General features: G+C 37.1%; 1 protein-coding gene across 1 annotated transcript in view; it reads left to right on the top strand.

The window, feature by feature from the left end:
• The first annotated feature begins 417 nt into the window (after positions 1-417).
• The window catches only part of LOC124595706 (E3 ubiquitin-protein ligase RNF169-like), an 89,787-nt gene continuing 73,919 nt past the window's right edge, over positions 418-16,285 (top strand). Inside the window, exons 1-3 of the mRNA XM_047134572.1 lie at positions 418-866; positions 1,916-2,067; positions 10,586-10,675. Coding sequence (XP_046990528.1) covers positions 533-866; positions 1,916-2,067; positions 10,586-10,675 — 576 coding nt within the window. The 5' untranslated portion in view covers positions 418-532. The remainder of the gene's footprint in view (positions 867-1,915; positions 2,068-10,585; positions 10,676-16,285) is intronic.

Genomic DNA, 16,285 nt, shown 5'->3' with positions numbered 1-16,285 from the left:
AGCTAAGCATTTAAGCTACACGCTTTAGAACTGCAAATGAAACATTTAAATTGCTTGGTTAGTCTGTATCTATCTCTGTTTACTACCAAGACAGGCAGCGAATCAGTGTGCGTAGACGTTTTCAAAAATTGAAAACATGGTAGCGGAAATTTTCGGAGCGAGTAACCGTTTCTCATGAAATTTCCCAACGCGATATGTGTCTTTACTATTGATTGAAATGATTTTACACGTACTAATTATTTTGGTACTGCAGATTATTGTTCTATTTGCAGAATCGAGCCTTTATTTTGGAATATATATTTTCAGAGCCCTTACATCACCTAAAAGCTGTACTTTTTTTACTTTAGCAATTGTGCCCGTTGTGCTGTTGGTTGCACTGCTGATGTATGAAGACTTTGCCGGGCGCAGATGCTGCCCTCCGATTATTTGGTGGAACTATAAACAAGTTTGAAAGAAACAAAAGGCGGTGAGGCTGTAAATAGTGTGTGTGAGTGTGTTTTTTCCGTTATGGTGTTATTTGCTTAAGTCGATAATGGCCATGGGGGTGAACAAAAATCGTGTGGTGCGGAAGCATCGTTCACTAAATAATCTGACATTACTGAATGTTGCATGTCCAGTTTGTATGGGTATTTTGATAGAACCAGTGACATTGCCTTGTAACCACGACTTGTGTTTGGAATGTTTTGAGAAGTCTGTGGAAAATAACAGCTTGACGTGCCCTATGTGCCGAAAACGAATAGGGGGTTGGCTGCGACAAGCAAAAGACAAAAGTTTAGTGAACCAGACTCTGTGGAAATTGATACAGGAGAAATTCCCGCACGAAGTTGAGGCCAAGCTGAAAGGAGACGATGACGGCGTAGCGGACAGTACGTATATAACTGCATCTTTACGTGATATCAATGTCGTTTTAGATAGTTTTTCTAATTTTTATTTTTCTTAATTCAGCTATGTAGTGCTTGAAAGACTCACAGTCGAATGAAATTAGCCTATATCTGCTTAGTAAATATGGTTGAACTAGCTGTAACGCATATGTCATTAAATTTATACATTTTGTAGCCTTGAGAAACGTCATTAGCTTTATTGCGCTGTAGATCTACTTTCTTGGTAAATGTTTTTGGCGAAACTAATAATAAAGGAGAACAAAATTGTGACTCGCCAGGGACTGGGATACTTTTTGGAGTTGCATCTTGAATGAAAATAGTTTCGAGTTCGGAATATTGTAGAATTTGCTGATTTTCAATTATCTTGACGTTCTCAGTGTAAGGCATGGCCATATCATTTGGATTAAGACATGTTTGGTACAAGTCTTCCTTGTTTATCTGTTGTATAACTCGATTTGAAGCTGTTAAGCAACAACAGTACTAATGGATTTAAGTTTGATAGGATGAGGGTTATCTGAATAACTCTGTGTAAATGTTTTTCAACTCTAAAAAGTAAATTATTTTTGGAACACTTGTGCTGGTATATCCTTCACTTTTGGAATAGAATTGTTTCAGAACCTGTTGTGTGAGGCTTGTTTCTGTAATTAGTAACTTGTTTTAGTGGAGAATTGGAACTGTAACTAGAATATTAGAAATAAAGATTAACCCGTAGAAGACTTGGCTTGGCGTGTAATAGGACTACGCAAATGATCAGATAGCAATATAGTCCATACTTTCGGAAAAATGGCATTTTCAGGACAGTGTTCGGAATTTGGGGTAAAATTTTCATAGCATATTGCTTGTACAAATGGCAAAGGCTATAATGACAATCACATCTGTTTTTGCTTTTGTTAAATCATGTGGTGACATTCTAATGGGTTTTAGGATACTGGCTTTACTGAAAATGTTATTTGTGTCTCTCAAAATTCTACATGTTTTTAATAATAAATCATTACACACAGTTTGCACTATTCTGAATTGGACATAATTTTCAGGAATATCTGCAATGATTCCACCTGTGTCACTATCTTCTGAAGGGGAAATTCGTGAGGAATTTGCTCTTGAAGTAAAGAAATATGAAGAAGAAATAAGAAGGAAACAGGAAGAAGAACAAAATGCTAGTTTAGAGCTTATAAGAAAGTTGCAGGTACACTACACATTATCATTTTTGTACTAAGCCTGGAAACCTAATACATGATATTAGCTGATTAATGACAACTTCACTACTGAAAGTTTACTGCTTCTATAACCATGTAACATTAAGAAGTACATAGTTTTTAAAGATCAAAATACTGTATCTTTTCCTGCTGTGTGGTTATTCAGGCCTGAAAATTCTCATAAGTAGGTCTAATGGATTGATTTCAGTTCTGAAAAAGTCACCCTCAAGCTGCAGTTGTGGCATAAAGCAAATGTTGGCAATGCCCATTTGTGTTGGAGGCACCCAATTAGAGCAAACATTGAGCAATAAATTTTGTGGGAGAGAATGAAGACAGGGAATAGTTAACACAATCACATGCTTGTCTTGCACAGTATTACCAAAATGCGCTGCTAGTTGTGAGAGTAAACACACATGTACTTTTAGATCGTTGTTATGTGTACGTTGTGGTAAAGACAGCAACAGGTATTTGAAATAACCAGTCTCAGGAATATGAACAATTTAAGTGATGGATAATTATGGCTGTCTTTAATGAGTGACTATTTTCTTCCATGCGTTTTATCTACTGCCCGTGTTTCGAAGATTTTGGTATCCAGAAATAAGACTTCCAAAATTAGGACAAAAAGGCAGTGCATCCACAGATGTGGTTTTAATGTCTATGGTTGTGAGTGTAACAGTTCGTCTGAAACTGCCTTTCTTCCTTACATACGGTTTAGTACATCTACTTCTTAAATATTACAGCTAAACTTAAGGCTTAGGACCAGATACATGTGCACAATATTGAGCAGTTGTTGACAGTGTGCCTGTGCCAAGTTGGAGGCGGCTAATGGGAGGATAGTGTGGAGTACTGTATGTTACGTGTTAGCCAGATGATGCCTTTATGCCAGGTCATTCCATGTCAAGCCACCCAGGCCTTGACACCAACCATGTCAGATTTTGATGAAACTTGGTACAATTACTTCTTTTATCATCCTGAAAGCACTTGTAAAATTTTTTTGCTCTATCTCTAATAGTTTTTTTTATAAATTTTTAAAGTTTTTAGATTTGGCGTTGTTTCAGCAGTCGGAAATCGTAACTTAAACGTGTCCTCACAACTAAAAAAACTTGTATATTAAAGAATACTCAAGATATCAGTATGAAAGTTTGGAATAAGTTTGTGTATTATATCTAAATGTTAAAAAAAATTATCATAAAGATATATTAAAATCTTCCAAATGAAAAAAAAATTACAAGTATTTTTAGCTAACGGATGCTTAGTTTTACAAAAACTGCAATATCTAGAGTCTCAGACCTGATAGAAAGCTCAAATTTGTTTTAAAATACTCTTAATTGTATAGGCTATTAGATAAAAGAAAAATTATGTTGGCTTTTTAACCTGTTTAATAGTTATCTAATTTTTAAAATAATATTAATTATATTTTAAAAATAAAAAGTACCAAGTGACTTAGACACCGAAAATAAGTTTTTGTCTTCTTAGAGTAACAATGTACTCTTGGATTTTGTTTTGTTACTCCTGTGTTTTGAAGTAAAAAATTATTACAGTGTTAAATAGTGCTTGGATAGTATTTTATTAAGTTTATTCGAACTTTCAGTAAGTACTGTTACTTAGTTTACAGAGATTCTTTTCCAATATCCTATAAAAGTAACCAGAACAGTAATCAGACCAAAAGTGAAATCAGTATGTGGATATTCAAACCTGTAGCGTAGAGTGATTTAAAAAATCTGACTGTTTCCAAACAACCTACACACCTTCAAAAAAGTTACAACCGGTATCTGAATTGAGTGAGGAAGAAAAAGATTTGATCCAATTACGATCTGGAATTAATCTATGTGAATTTAAGAATATATGTTCACACCACAGCTACTACTTTTTAAATGTTTTTGAAAAGTATCAAACAACATGTGTAGACCCACTAAAAAAACACAAAAAGCCCATCAAAAAATCGTTGAGAAGTGTAGGCTTGGATCTTTCTAAACAATTACTGACAAAAAATAAACCTGGACAAAAGCTTTGCTCAACATGCCGTAATTTTGTGAGGGAAAATTAAGAGTTGAAGTCCATGAAAGTGAAACAGATGATGAAGTCATGGTTGAATTAGAACCATTGGAATCCAGAAATGAATCCCTCGTACAAACAAACATTGCTCTTGATAATTTAGGTTTAACACCGATAAAGCTTCATGGCTTGTCAGAACAAAGTAAAGGGTCTTGTTTTAAAAGGAAGGTTAGCAGTATTGAAAAGATTGCAAAAAAGGCGGTTTCAAAAGCATTAAAATATGATGCACCAAGTTCTGATGATGACGAAGAAGATACAAGTGTGGTTGAGAAAGCAAAGGATTTTGATGTAATGATTTCTCTTATGAAAGAGAAGATATCATCTGTTGGGAGGTCTAGAAAAATCCAGATTCTGAACTTGGCTCCAGATTCTTGGAGTCGAAATAAAGTGATGAAAGAATTTAATGTAAGTGAGTACATGGTGCGACAAGCTAGAAAGCTAAAATCTGAAAAGGGTATTTTGGAAACTCCTGGTCCAAAAAAAAGGTAAAACTCTTTCTGAAAATACAGTAAGACTTGTAACAGATTTTTATGAAAAGGATGAAAGTTCCAGAGTGCTACCTGGAACAAAAGACAAAGTAAGTGTTCAAAAAAATGTGTACATGCAAAAAAGACTCATTTTGTGTAACTTGAGAGAACTCTATTATTCTTTCAAATGGGAGAATCCCGAGGTAGAAGTATGATTTTCAAAATTTTGTTTCTTGAGACCTAAATGGTGTATTCTTTCTGGTGCTGTAGGCACACACACTGTATGTGTATGCAGTATCCACCAGAATGTTAAACTATTACTGGATGCTGTGAAAATTGAAGAATCTTATAAAGACCTAATTAAGATGCTTGTGTGCAACACGGAAAACCAAAACTGCATGCTACATCATTGCGACAGCTGTCCTGCAAATACTGCACTAACTGAGTACTTAACTGAAAAACTAAGTGAAGATTATGATTTAGAAGAAGAAATTGTAATCAGTCAGTGGGTTAACACAGACAGGGCAGAAATGATCAAACAGTCTATCAGTGTTGAAGACTACATTTCTTTATTGGGTAGGTCATTGGAAAAGCTCACCCCGCACTTGTTTATAGCAAAATCCCAATCAGCAGCCTTTAAAAGATTGAAAGAAGACCCACCACCCAAAACAGCAATTGTTGTGATGGATTTCAGTGAAAATTATTCCTTTGTTATACAAAATGAGAACCAAAGTTACTACTGGAATAGAGGTGGTTGTACTCTACACCCAGTTGGAGTTTTTCTAAGAAATGAGGAAAACAATGTTTGTGTTTCCAGCCACTGTTTTATTAGTGATGACCACGAACATGACACTGGTTTTGTTAACTTTGTACAAAAAGAAATTACAAAGTGGCTGTCATTACATCATACTGACATTGACTCAGTTCACTACTTTACAGGTGGTTGTGCTGGGCAGTACAAAAATAGAAACAGTTTTAAAAATTTGACTGAACACTTGAGAGACTTTAATTTGAAGGCCCAACACTCTTTTTTTTTTTGCAACAAGTCATGCCATGTCAATTTGTGATGGCCTAGGAGGAACTATTAAAAGAATTTTAAGGAAAGCCAGTCTACAGCTTTCAGACGAAGAACAAATAATGACAGCAATCGATGTGTACAAGTTTTGTGAAAAAAATATTGAAAACATTCATTTTCACTTTATTGACAAAAAAGAAGCTGATTTGCTACGGTTAAAACTAGAAAAACGTTTTTCAGCAACCCGAACCATTCCTGGAACATGAAGTTTTCATAACTTCAAACCACTTCCAACAAACAACCTTGAAATTAGAAGGACTACAGATAGTGTAAAACACTCCTTAGTCTTTTCTTTCCATTCTTCTTCTGATTGGGTTCGTGTTGAACCATCCATAAATAGCTATGTGGCTGCAAATTATGGTGCTGGTACTTTGGACTGGTAAAAACAATATTCAATGATGAAGAAGATGCAGAAATTCTGTTTCTACATCCTTCAGGACCAGCTGTATCATTTTATTGGCCTGAAAGAGAAGATTCTTGCATAGTGCCTTTGGAGCACATAGTTTGTGTAGTAGACGCACCTCAATCAAGCGGCACTGGAAGAATGTATTACTTCAAAAAAGACTGTATCAAAAGAACTGAAAGCTCTTGGATGAAGTGGAAAAACAGTTTGAATCAGCATTAATGTTTATTAAAAAGACAAAATTACTCAAAAAATTCAATGTTTCAAGCAATCACTTGGGTTATACATAAGTGTCGTAAGTACACTATCTTTGTACATAATTCTAATGTAATGTACTATAATTAATAAACATGTTAAAAAGCCATCATTATTTTTGTTTTATCAAGTAGCCTATATGTTTAAGAGTAAATTAAAACAAATTTGAGCATTCTATCAGGTCTGAGACTCTAGATATTGCAATTCTTATAAAACAAAACATCCGTTAAAAGAAAAGAAAAAAATACATATATTTTTTTTCATAGAAAATATTAATATATTTTGATAGTATCATTTTTATCTTCAAACATGTATAATAAATAAACTTGCTGCAAAAATTCATGATGTTATCTAAAAGAGTTTTTAAGATAAGCAATTTTAAAGTTTTGAATACAAATTAAATTTATCATTTCCAAAGGTTCGGAAAATGCAAAACATAAAAACTTCAAAAATTTATAAAAAAAAAAAAAAACTATAAGAGATACAGCAAAAAAAATAAAAAAATTGCAGGTGTTGTCAGGATGGTATTAGAACCATTTGAGCCAAATTTCATGAAAATCTAAGGAGGTGGGTGTAAAATTTATTTTTTATTGGGTGATTTGATATGGAATGACCCTGCCAGAAAATGCAAATTACTTGATCTGTGTGGATGGTGACTGTCTTTTCAGAATCTTTTTTTGCCCCTTGTTGATATTTCTGTTGTTGATAAGTGTATATCACCTGTGCTCTCTTAGTATTGAAACAATTATTAATTAATGCATTTAAAGTATGGGTTCTCAGAAGTTGTAGTGGCAGATCTGCAGCTTGGGGTCTAGGTTAGATTGCAAGGGGATAGCTGCTGATTTTGTCCACTCCCTGTATGCTCAGGATGGGAAAGGGAATGATAATGTGCTTGTTAAGTCTTACTTGAAGATATTAGACTAGATTGTGCAAGACCTTAAAGAAGAACTTTTGAAACAGAGTTTTGCAGCAATAATGTAGGTACTATGAACATAAATGCAAGAGGGGGACATGTTACTACACACACACACACACACACACACACACACACACACACACACACACACACACACACACACACCGCTGTAGACTAAGAGCTTTTTCATGGTGGAGGTGCCACTCTGTCGATCACTGCACTACAGGATGAGCTTTCCACAGTACCTCACACTAATTTTATCATTTGATGGTAATAATGATTGTTATCTATGGCACACCAGGGAATAAAATAGTGGTGAACTATCTCCTTCATGCCATTAAAACAAAGCATCAATGTTTGCACATTGATTACTTTCCTGGAGCAGCCCTCCACTGTCTCTATTGTTGTTAATATCCATGGTTTTCACTACTGATCATAAGAAACATAATCTATTGTTCTGTCTTGGGAAATACAGAAGCGTCCGATCCCGCCCGTCTGCTTTGACCCATGACGTCACAAATATGGTGGAAATGACCAACAAACCACAATTCCAATATGGCGCATATAAAGTCGGTACATACACGTTATGAGGACGAAAATACATCGAAAAACAAACAAACACACACACTTTCCACAAAAAGCCTAATGACACTAACGGGACCATCGCGGGAAATGGGGTGTTTTTGGGTGGGAGCAAAGTAAATATAAACAAATTTAGACACCCACCCCCATACAAAACCACACAAAATGACGAAGAAAACCAACGTCACAAAACCCCTCAAATACAACTAAACACAATATCATCTGGAATCGGACACTTCCCGTGACCTATATAGCTCAACAGCAGCTCCCAATCCCATAAGTTAGGATCAAACACTTCCCTTGACCTATATAGCTCAAAAATATCTCCCGACACCAATATCAACATACACAGCCACACATTGGGATCGAACACATCCCTTGACCTGCACACTGTTAATTTTATCCATTATATCCGTTCCTGAACAAATACAACAACCGATTAATTTTACTAAAATTACCACACGATGTACAGCGAACAACACTAAATTAACCTTCACACAAAACCGTTAACTCACTGAAGCGAATTCCACTACAAACACAGCCGAGACTCGAACAATTCTGGATAATGAGCAAAAGCAAACTGAGCCCATTACACCACACAAACGAAAACCCTGAACATACCACCAGAGAGCACAACAAACCACAACACAATGACATCTACAAACACGCCACACTCACAAACCAGACTCCGCGCCATCATGACGTCACACACGACAACACCCTTACGTCACGGGTCAAAGCCGACGTGTGGGATCGGACGCTTCTGTTGACCCCTGTTTTGTGTACAGCTGCAGAATCACTGAATGTATGAAACACCACTTTTGAAAAGGAGCAGTCTGACCTAATTGATACTTTACAATAAATTTCATATGGTCAGCTAATTGAAAATGATGTGTTCTTGTTGCACCTAGGGGGAGAATCCATCTGTATTACATCCTTGGCTGCAGGAAAGGAATTCTCGTTACTTGTCACTCCTGTATAATATTACGAAAAAAGCTGTTCATAAATGAAGCAGCGTTATAGAAATTTCCTTGAAAGATGTTGCAAATACATTTATGCAGATAGTCACTGTCTTGAACAAGGTCATACTGTTAGCAGATGGAGGGTAAGGGCAACATACTGTTGGTGGTGAAAACTACAATACAGACACCTTCGTGGAGTGACCAGTCTCTGCATGTATTACATCTGTGCACGACTTTTACTATGCACTTGTTTATAATATTTTTGTGCTCACATTTCAGCATGACAAATTATGACAGAGTGCATTTTATATTTTGACAAGAGGGCAGAAGCGAACTTGTGGGCACCAGACCACTATTTTAATCGAGAAAATTCCTTGTTGAGTTATGTCATTGTGCCATAAACAAGTGTGTGTACTGGGCTAAAATCGTGTATGTCAGTGTTGGCCAGGACACATTTCCAGTATTGCTTCTATGGTTGCAAAGTGTTACATTTGCTTAGCCAGTGGGTGGATGGTTTTAACTAAAAAGTGACAGGAGAATAAACTATCTGTGTATGTTTAGTTTTGAAAGTTTGAGCTCATGAGTTTTTCATAAGTTGAGTAGCTTGAGGTTATGGTTGTGATTGAGGCAAAAGACGTTAGCATAAATTCATTGTTATATATTTGTCCTCAATTTCATACCCATACCAGCTGGTAAGATGCCATCTTACATTCCTGTGATTACATATGATCTGTCTGTGCATAAAATTGCATAAATTATGTAGTGCAGTAACAGTCTGGGCAGATATTTGAGGGGCCAGCCAGTGTTGACTGTGTTTAGTTTTCAAGTAATGCAAGATAATGTAGATACAAAATGTGTTGTTCTGTCATACACAGACAGGCCATCTTTTCTCTGTGGTATGTTATTTCTTTTATTTTCGACATCACAAATATCAAAGTATAAAAGCAGTGTTAATGTGTTGAAAATGAACAATACAGATTTCATTAGTAGGACTCTTAATTTTCTGGTGCTGCTAAATAACATAACACATTCAGTGATAGCCTGCAAGACACCTCATGTGGATTGACTCTACATACTAGATTACGCACTGTTGAGTCTGACATGTTGACCATTCCATGTGTGACTTATAGATTCATTTATTTCTGTGTGAAATAAAAAACAAAAGAATTTTCAGGGACTCTTAAAGAGTGTTTTTTGCATAATTCACAATTAGCTGATGTGATATGTGCTTTGCCGTACATTTTAAATGAGCATTAATTGATATTAAGCGCTACAGGTTATGTTATTAAAACCTAGGTGCAAAGAGGGTAAGAGGAGGGGGGGGGGGGAGGGTGTTGATTTATCATTCATTGTAATAAAATGCACTGTAAGTGTAAGAAGGAAGAAACTATTTCTGTACCTTGCAACTAGGCCAAGACATGTCAAAGTCCCTTGATTTAGACTCTCTTCTGCAGTCAGATATATTTTCTTGTTTTCCCTGGTGCACTTAAAATTTCCCTCTTCAGACTTCCTTAGCGCGTTGCTGCCCAAGACTGTTATCTATTGCATTTCCAGACAGTGCATTCATTTTATATTAATTTTGTGTGTGCATACTATTTCATCCTTCTTTGTTTAATTTTTTCCTAAACAGATCTCTGAGCCCCTCTAAGGCAACTTCTTTCCCCATTTCATTTTTACTGAGAATGGGTACTCTTTAAAATTTATGTGAATTACTGTGACTTTTCTGCTTTTACATTAGTCTACCTTTACCGATGAATGTTGAAATTTGTGTATAAGGTTTGATTTTTATGCAGGAGGAAGAAGAACGGAAAAGATTAGAGGCTACGAAATTGCTCACAGAAGATGAAGAGATTGCCAGGAAAGTTCAAGAATCTGTAAAACAGGTAAACCAGTTAGTTGTAAATATTAATTACTCTTTTCGGTTAGCTATTTTCTTGGAAGTATTTCTAACGGTGATTAATTTTAGAAGAGAGTACAGTTTGTTACATTAAATTGAATTTTAGGAAGCATTTCCGTATCTAAGTGGACTTATTAATCAGGTTAATGTTGGATCTGGCACTCAAAGAAAATTTTACTTCCTCTGAATAGCTACCACATTAACATTGTCAGTGTATGTTTAATAAATACATGTAAGTGTGTATGGGAAGTGCTGAGAACTGAAATGTAGCACAGAGAGTTAAGGTAGCAATGAAATTTAGTCAAGAGATTTTCATACAAACAATCAACATCTATTGTAGTTGTTGGCCCCATTGTTGTGTGTGTAAGTGTTAGTATACAGTTCTTTGACACAAGACAATGCTTGATTCCATTCATACCTAAACGGAACCATATGCACTTTTCCATTGATCAGGATGGCCGTTACGCATGCAGCCACCACTGCCTTAGCCTGTGTATTTTGGAACAAAGGTGAAATCGTAGAAAGAACCTCAAACGCTGTGATGAGTAATAGCTTTTCTCATATTGCATATGTGAGGTGATGGAACAGAGAAATATGGCAAGGAATATTCTATTTACAAACTGTATTCATGATTTTGAAGTAATACTTAGTCTTGTTGGACACTAATAGGGAAGGAAAATACAAATATACACAGTACTGTACCAATGGCAACAAGTTTAGCTCTGATTTTTAATTCTTGCTACTAGAGACCATTACCCCAATTTGAGGTCTTTAGGATGCCCTGTGGGATTTTAAAATGAGGTAGAATTTCCCATACTATTTGGAGATTGTGAATGGCAAATACACACTTAGGTGACAAAAGTCATGAGATACTTCCTAATTAAGTGTAGGATCTCCATTTGCCTGGCGTAGTGCAGCAACTTGACGTGGCATGGACTCAACAAGTTGTTGAAGTCCCCTGCAGAAATATTGAGCCATGCTGCATCTATGGCCATCCATAATTACAAAAGTCTTGCCAGTGCAGGGTTTTGTACATGGACTGAAGTCTCGATTATATCCCATAAATTTTTGATGGGATTCATGTTGGGTGATCTGAGTGGCCAAATTATTTGCGTAAATTGTCCAGAATATTCTTCTGCCTCATTCCAAACAACTGTGGCCAGGTGCATTGTCATTCATAAACATTCTGGGATCATGAAGTACATGAATGGCTGCAATGGTCTCCATGTAACCAAACATAACATTTTCTAGTCAGTGGTCAGTTGAGTTGGACCATAGGACCCAGTCCATTCCATGTAAACACAGCACAGACAGTTATGGAGCCACTATAAGCTTCCCTGGTGCCTTGTTGGCAACTAGAGTGCATGGCTTCGTGGGGTCTCAAGCCCTACCATCAGTTGTTAAAAACTGAAATTGTGACTCTTCTGACCAGACATGGCTTCCCAGTTGTGTAAAGTCCAACCAATATGGTCAAGGGCTCAGGAGAGGTGCCGCAGGCAATATCGTGCTGTTAGCGAAGGTCCTTGTGTTGGTTGTCTGCTGCCGTACCCTATTAATGCCAAATTTTGCCATACTTTTGTAACAGATATGTATATCATATGTCCCACATTTATTTCAGCAGTTATTTCATGGAGTGTTGCATATCTGTCAGCACTGACAACTCTATGCAAATGCTGATGTTCTCGGTCGTTAAGTGAAGCCTGTTGAGAACTGTGTTGTTTGTGGTGAAAGGTTGTTGTTGTGGTCTTCAGTCCTGAGACTGGTTTGATGCAGCTCTCCATGCTACTCTATCCTGTGCAGGCCTCTTCATCTCCCAGTACCTACTGCAGCCTACATCCTTCTGAATCTGCTTAGTGTATTCATCTCTTGGTCTCACTCTACGATTTTTACCCTCCACGCTGCCCTCCAGTACTAAATTGGTGATTCCTTGATGTCTCAGAACATGTCCTACCAACCAATCCCTCCTTCTAGTCAAGTTGTGGCACAAACTCCTCTTCTACCCAATTCTATTTAATACCTCCTCATTAGTTATGTAATCTACCTGTCTAATCTTCAGCATTCTTCTGTAGCACCACATTTCGAAAGCTTCTATTCTCTTCTTGTCTAAACTATGTATCGTCCCTGTTTCACTTCCATACATGGCTACACTCCATTCAAATACTTTCAGAAACGACTTCCTGACACTTAAATCAATACTCAATGTTAACAATTTTCTCTTCTTCAGGAATGCTTTCCTTGCCATTGCCAGTCTACATTTTATATCCTCTCTACTTCGACCCTCATCAGTTATTTTGCTCCCCAAATAGCAAAACTCCTTTACTACTTTAAATGTCTCATTTCCTAATCTAATTCCCGCAGCATCACCCGACTTAATTCGACTACATTCCATTATCCTCATTTTGCTTTTGTTGGTGTTCATCTTATACCCTCCTTTCAAGACAGTGTCCATTCTGTTCAACTGTTCTTTCAAGTCCTTTGCTGTCTCTGACAGAATTACAATGTCATCGTCGAACCTCAAAGTTTTTAATTCTTCACCATGGATTTTAATACCTACTCCGAACTTTTCTTTTGTTTCCTTCACTGCTTGCTCAATATACAGATTAAATAGCATCGGGGAGAGTCTACACCCCTGTCGCACTCCCTTCCCAACCCCTGCTTCCCTTTCATGCCCCACGACTCTTGTAACTGCCATCTGCTTTCTGTACAAATTGTAGATAGCCTTTCGCTCCCTGTATTTTACCCCTGCCACCTTTAGAATTTGAAAGAGAGTATTCCAGTCAACATTGTCAAAAGCTTTCTTTAAGTCTACAAATGCTAGAAACGTAGGTTTGCCTTTCCTTAATCTTTCTTCTAAGATAAGTCGTAGGGTGAGTATTGCCTCACGTGTTCCAACATTTCTATGGACTCCAAACTGATCTTCATCCGAGGTAGGCTTCTACCAGTTTTTCCATTCGTCTGTAAAGAATTCGCATTAGTATTTTGCAGCTGTGACTTATTAAACTGATAGTTCGGTAATTTTCACATCTGTCAACACCTGCTTTATTTGGGATTGGAATTATTATATTCTTTTTGAAGTCTGAGGGAATTTCGCTTGTCTCATACATCTTGCTCACCAGATGGTAGAGTTTTGTCATGACTGGCTCTCTCAAGGCTGTCAGTAGTTCTAATGGAATGTTGTCTACTCCGGGGGCCTTGTTTTGACGTAGGTCTTTCAGTGCTCTGTCAAACTCTTCACACAGTATCGTATCTCCCACTTCATCTTCATCTACATCCTCTTCCATTTCCATAATATTGTCCTCAAGAACATCACCCCTGTATAGACCCTCTATATACTCCTTCCACCTTCCTGCTTTCCCTTCTTTGCTTAGAACTGGGTTTCCATCTGAGTTCTTGATATTCATGCAAGTGGTTCTCTTTTTTCCAAAGGTCTCTTTAATTTTCCTGTTGGCAGTATCTATCTTGCCCCTCATGAGATAAGCATCTACATCCTGACATTTGTCCTTTAGCCATCCCTGCTTAGCCATTTTGCACTTCCTGTCGATCTCATTTTTGAGACGTTTGTATTCCTTTTTGCCTGCTTCACTTGCTGCATTTTTGTATTTTCTCCTTTCATCAATTAAATTCAGTATCTCTGCTGTTACCCATGCCTGGAATTTGATATTCTCGGTGCACTCTTGACAGTATGGATCCTGGAATACTCCTTAACGATTTCCAAAATGAAATGTCCCATGCGTCTAGCTCCAGCTACCATTCCATGTTTAAAGTCTGTTAGTTCCTGTTGTGCGACCATAATCACGTTAGAAACCTTTTCACACGCATCATCTGAGAACAAATGACAGCCCTACCAATGCCCTGCCCTTTTATACCTTGTGTATGTGATACTGCTGCCATCTGTTTCTGAACATATTGTTATCCCATGACTTTCGTCACTTCAATGAATGGCTGTGTAGTAGTTGTACAGCAGAGGAAGCAGCTATTTCATTTATAAATACAATTTTAGCTTTCTTTCGTTTGCTCTTTTTGATGCAAACAATTTTTGAATCAAAGTGACTCTTAAAGGAGCCAGGGCAGCTTTGGCCCATCAGTGGTCTCAGAAAAACTCATCTTCAGTACTTGTTTGTCAAAAATATTAATGCAGGCATCATATTTTGTTCAGGTTATACTTATCTGTTAGACATTATAGACAGTCATTTTGTTTCAGTCTTGTCAGCCAAAACACCCACTTGTTAAGACTGACACAAATTGCGGCTAACACCACTGTTGTAAACTCAATGCATCTGCCCCTAGGAGGCGTGAAGCTTTACTGCCGAGGCAGCGACCGACTGTCGCCGTTCGAGTTAATGAGATGTTTCAGGTGGTCTTAATGACATAAGTGTGGCGGGGGATAACCTAATGATGTCTGATTCTTCCCATCTGCTGTTGCACAAGAAATTATCTTGTAATCAATATAATGGAAGGAAACATTCCACGTGGGAAAAATTATGTCTGCTTGTGTCTGTATGTGTGGATGGATAAGTGCGTGTGTGCGAGTGTATACCTGTCCTTTTTTCCCCCTAAGGTAAGTCTTTCCGCTCCCGGGATTGGAATGACTCCTTACCCTCTCCTTTAAAACCCACTTCCTTTCGTCTTCCCCTCTCCTTCCCTCTTTCCTGATGAGGCAACAATTTGTTGCGAAAGCTTGAATTTTGTGTGTATGTTTGTGTTTGTTTGTGTGCCTATCGACCTGCCAGCGTTTTTGTTCGGTAAGTCACCTCATCTTTATATAAATTATCTTGTAATATCACTACTGGATGCGGCAATGTACCCATATTTCTCTATAATGTCTCTGTGTTTGCCATGAATTGTGAATATACATATATATACATATTACATAAAAAGTTTCCCTGACAACGATATTTTGTTTACATATTTGAATTTTCCACGGTAAAATGGTCTAGAAGCACATACTTCAATATCAGAAGTAGAACCCGTGTTGAACAGTGTTATCGGATAAGAGTAGGGTGAAAACTTTCCACCTCAAATATGACTTCTGGCAAATCAATAACAACTGATGACTGTTTTACTTTATTTGAAGTCATTTATCGGAAAAATGGTGTAAAATGATTTGTTAATCAAAATGGAATACAGTAATTCATTAAAAAAAAAGTATATTCACTGACAGGCAGTAACTACATATTTTGAAGGAGTTACAAACTTCTGTGTTAAGATTTTCTCAGGGCTATTGTCATGGCATGCAAAGTTAAGTTACAGTGGGGAAATAGAAACAACAGTATTTTGGAAAGGATAGATTGCTAATCCCCATATAGAGGAGACACTGAGTCTTAGGCAGCCGTAATGCAAAAAGCTCTAGACATTATGTTGAAACTGAAGCGGAAACACACACACATTCACAACAGCCAGAGACAGTGCTTTTGTGTGTGTGTTTTTTGTGTGTTTTGTGATTTTGTGAATGTGTGTGTGTGTGTGTGTGTGTGTGTGTGTGTGTGTGTGTGTCTTTTCTACTCAAGAAGAAGGCCTTTTGGCCAAAAGCTAAAATGTACATCTGTCTTTTCATTGTGCCTATCTGTGACTCATTGTTTCCTCTGTATGGTGGGCA

Source organism: Schistocerca americana, chromosome 2, assembly GCF_021461395.2.
Source record: "Schistocerca americana isolate TAMUIC-IGC-003095 chromosome 2, iqSchAmer2.1, whole genome shotgun sequence".
Taxonomy (NCBI): Eukaryota; Metazoa; Arthropoda; class Insecta; order Orthoptera; family Acrididae; genus Schistocerca; species Schistocerca americana.
The sequence above is the reverse complement of the archived record's forward strand: the minus strand, read 5'-3'. Positions and strand labels throughout refer to the sequence as shown.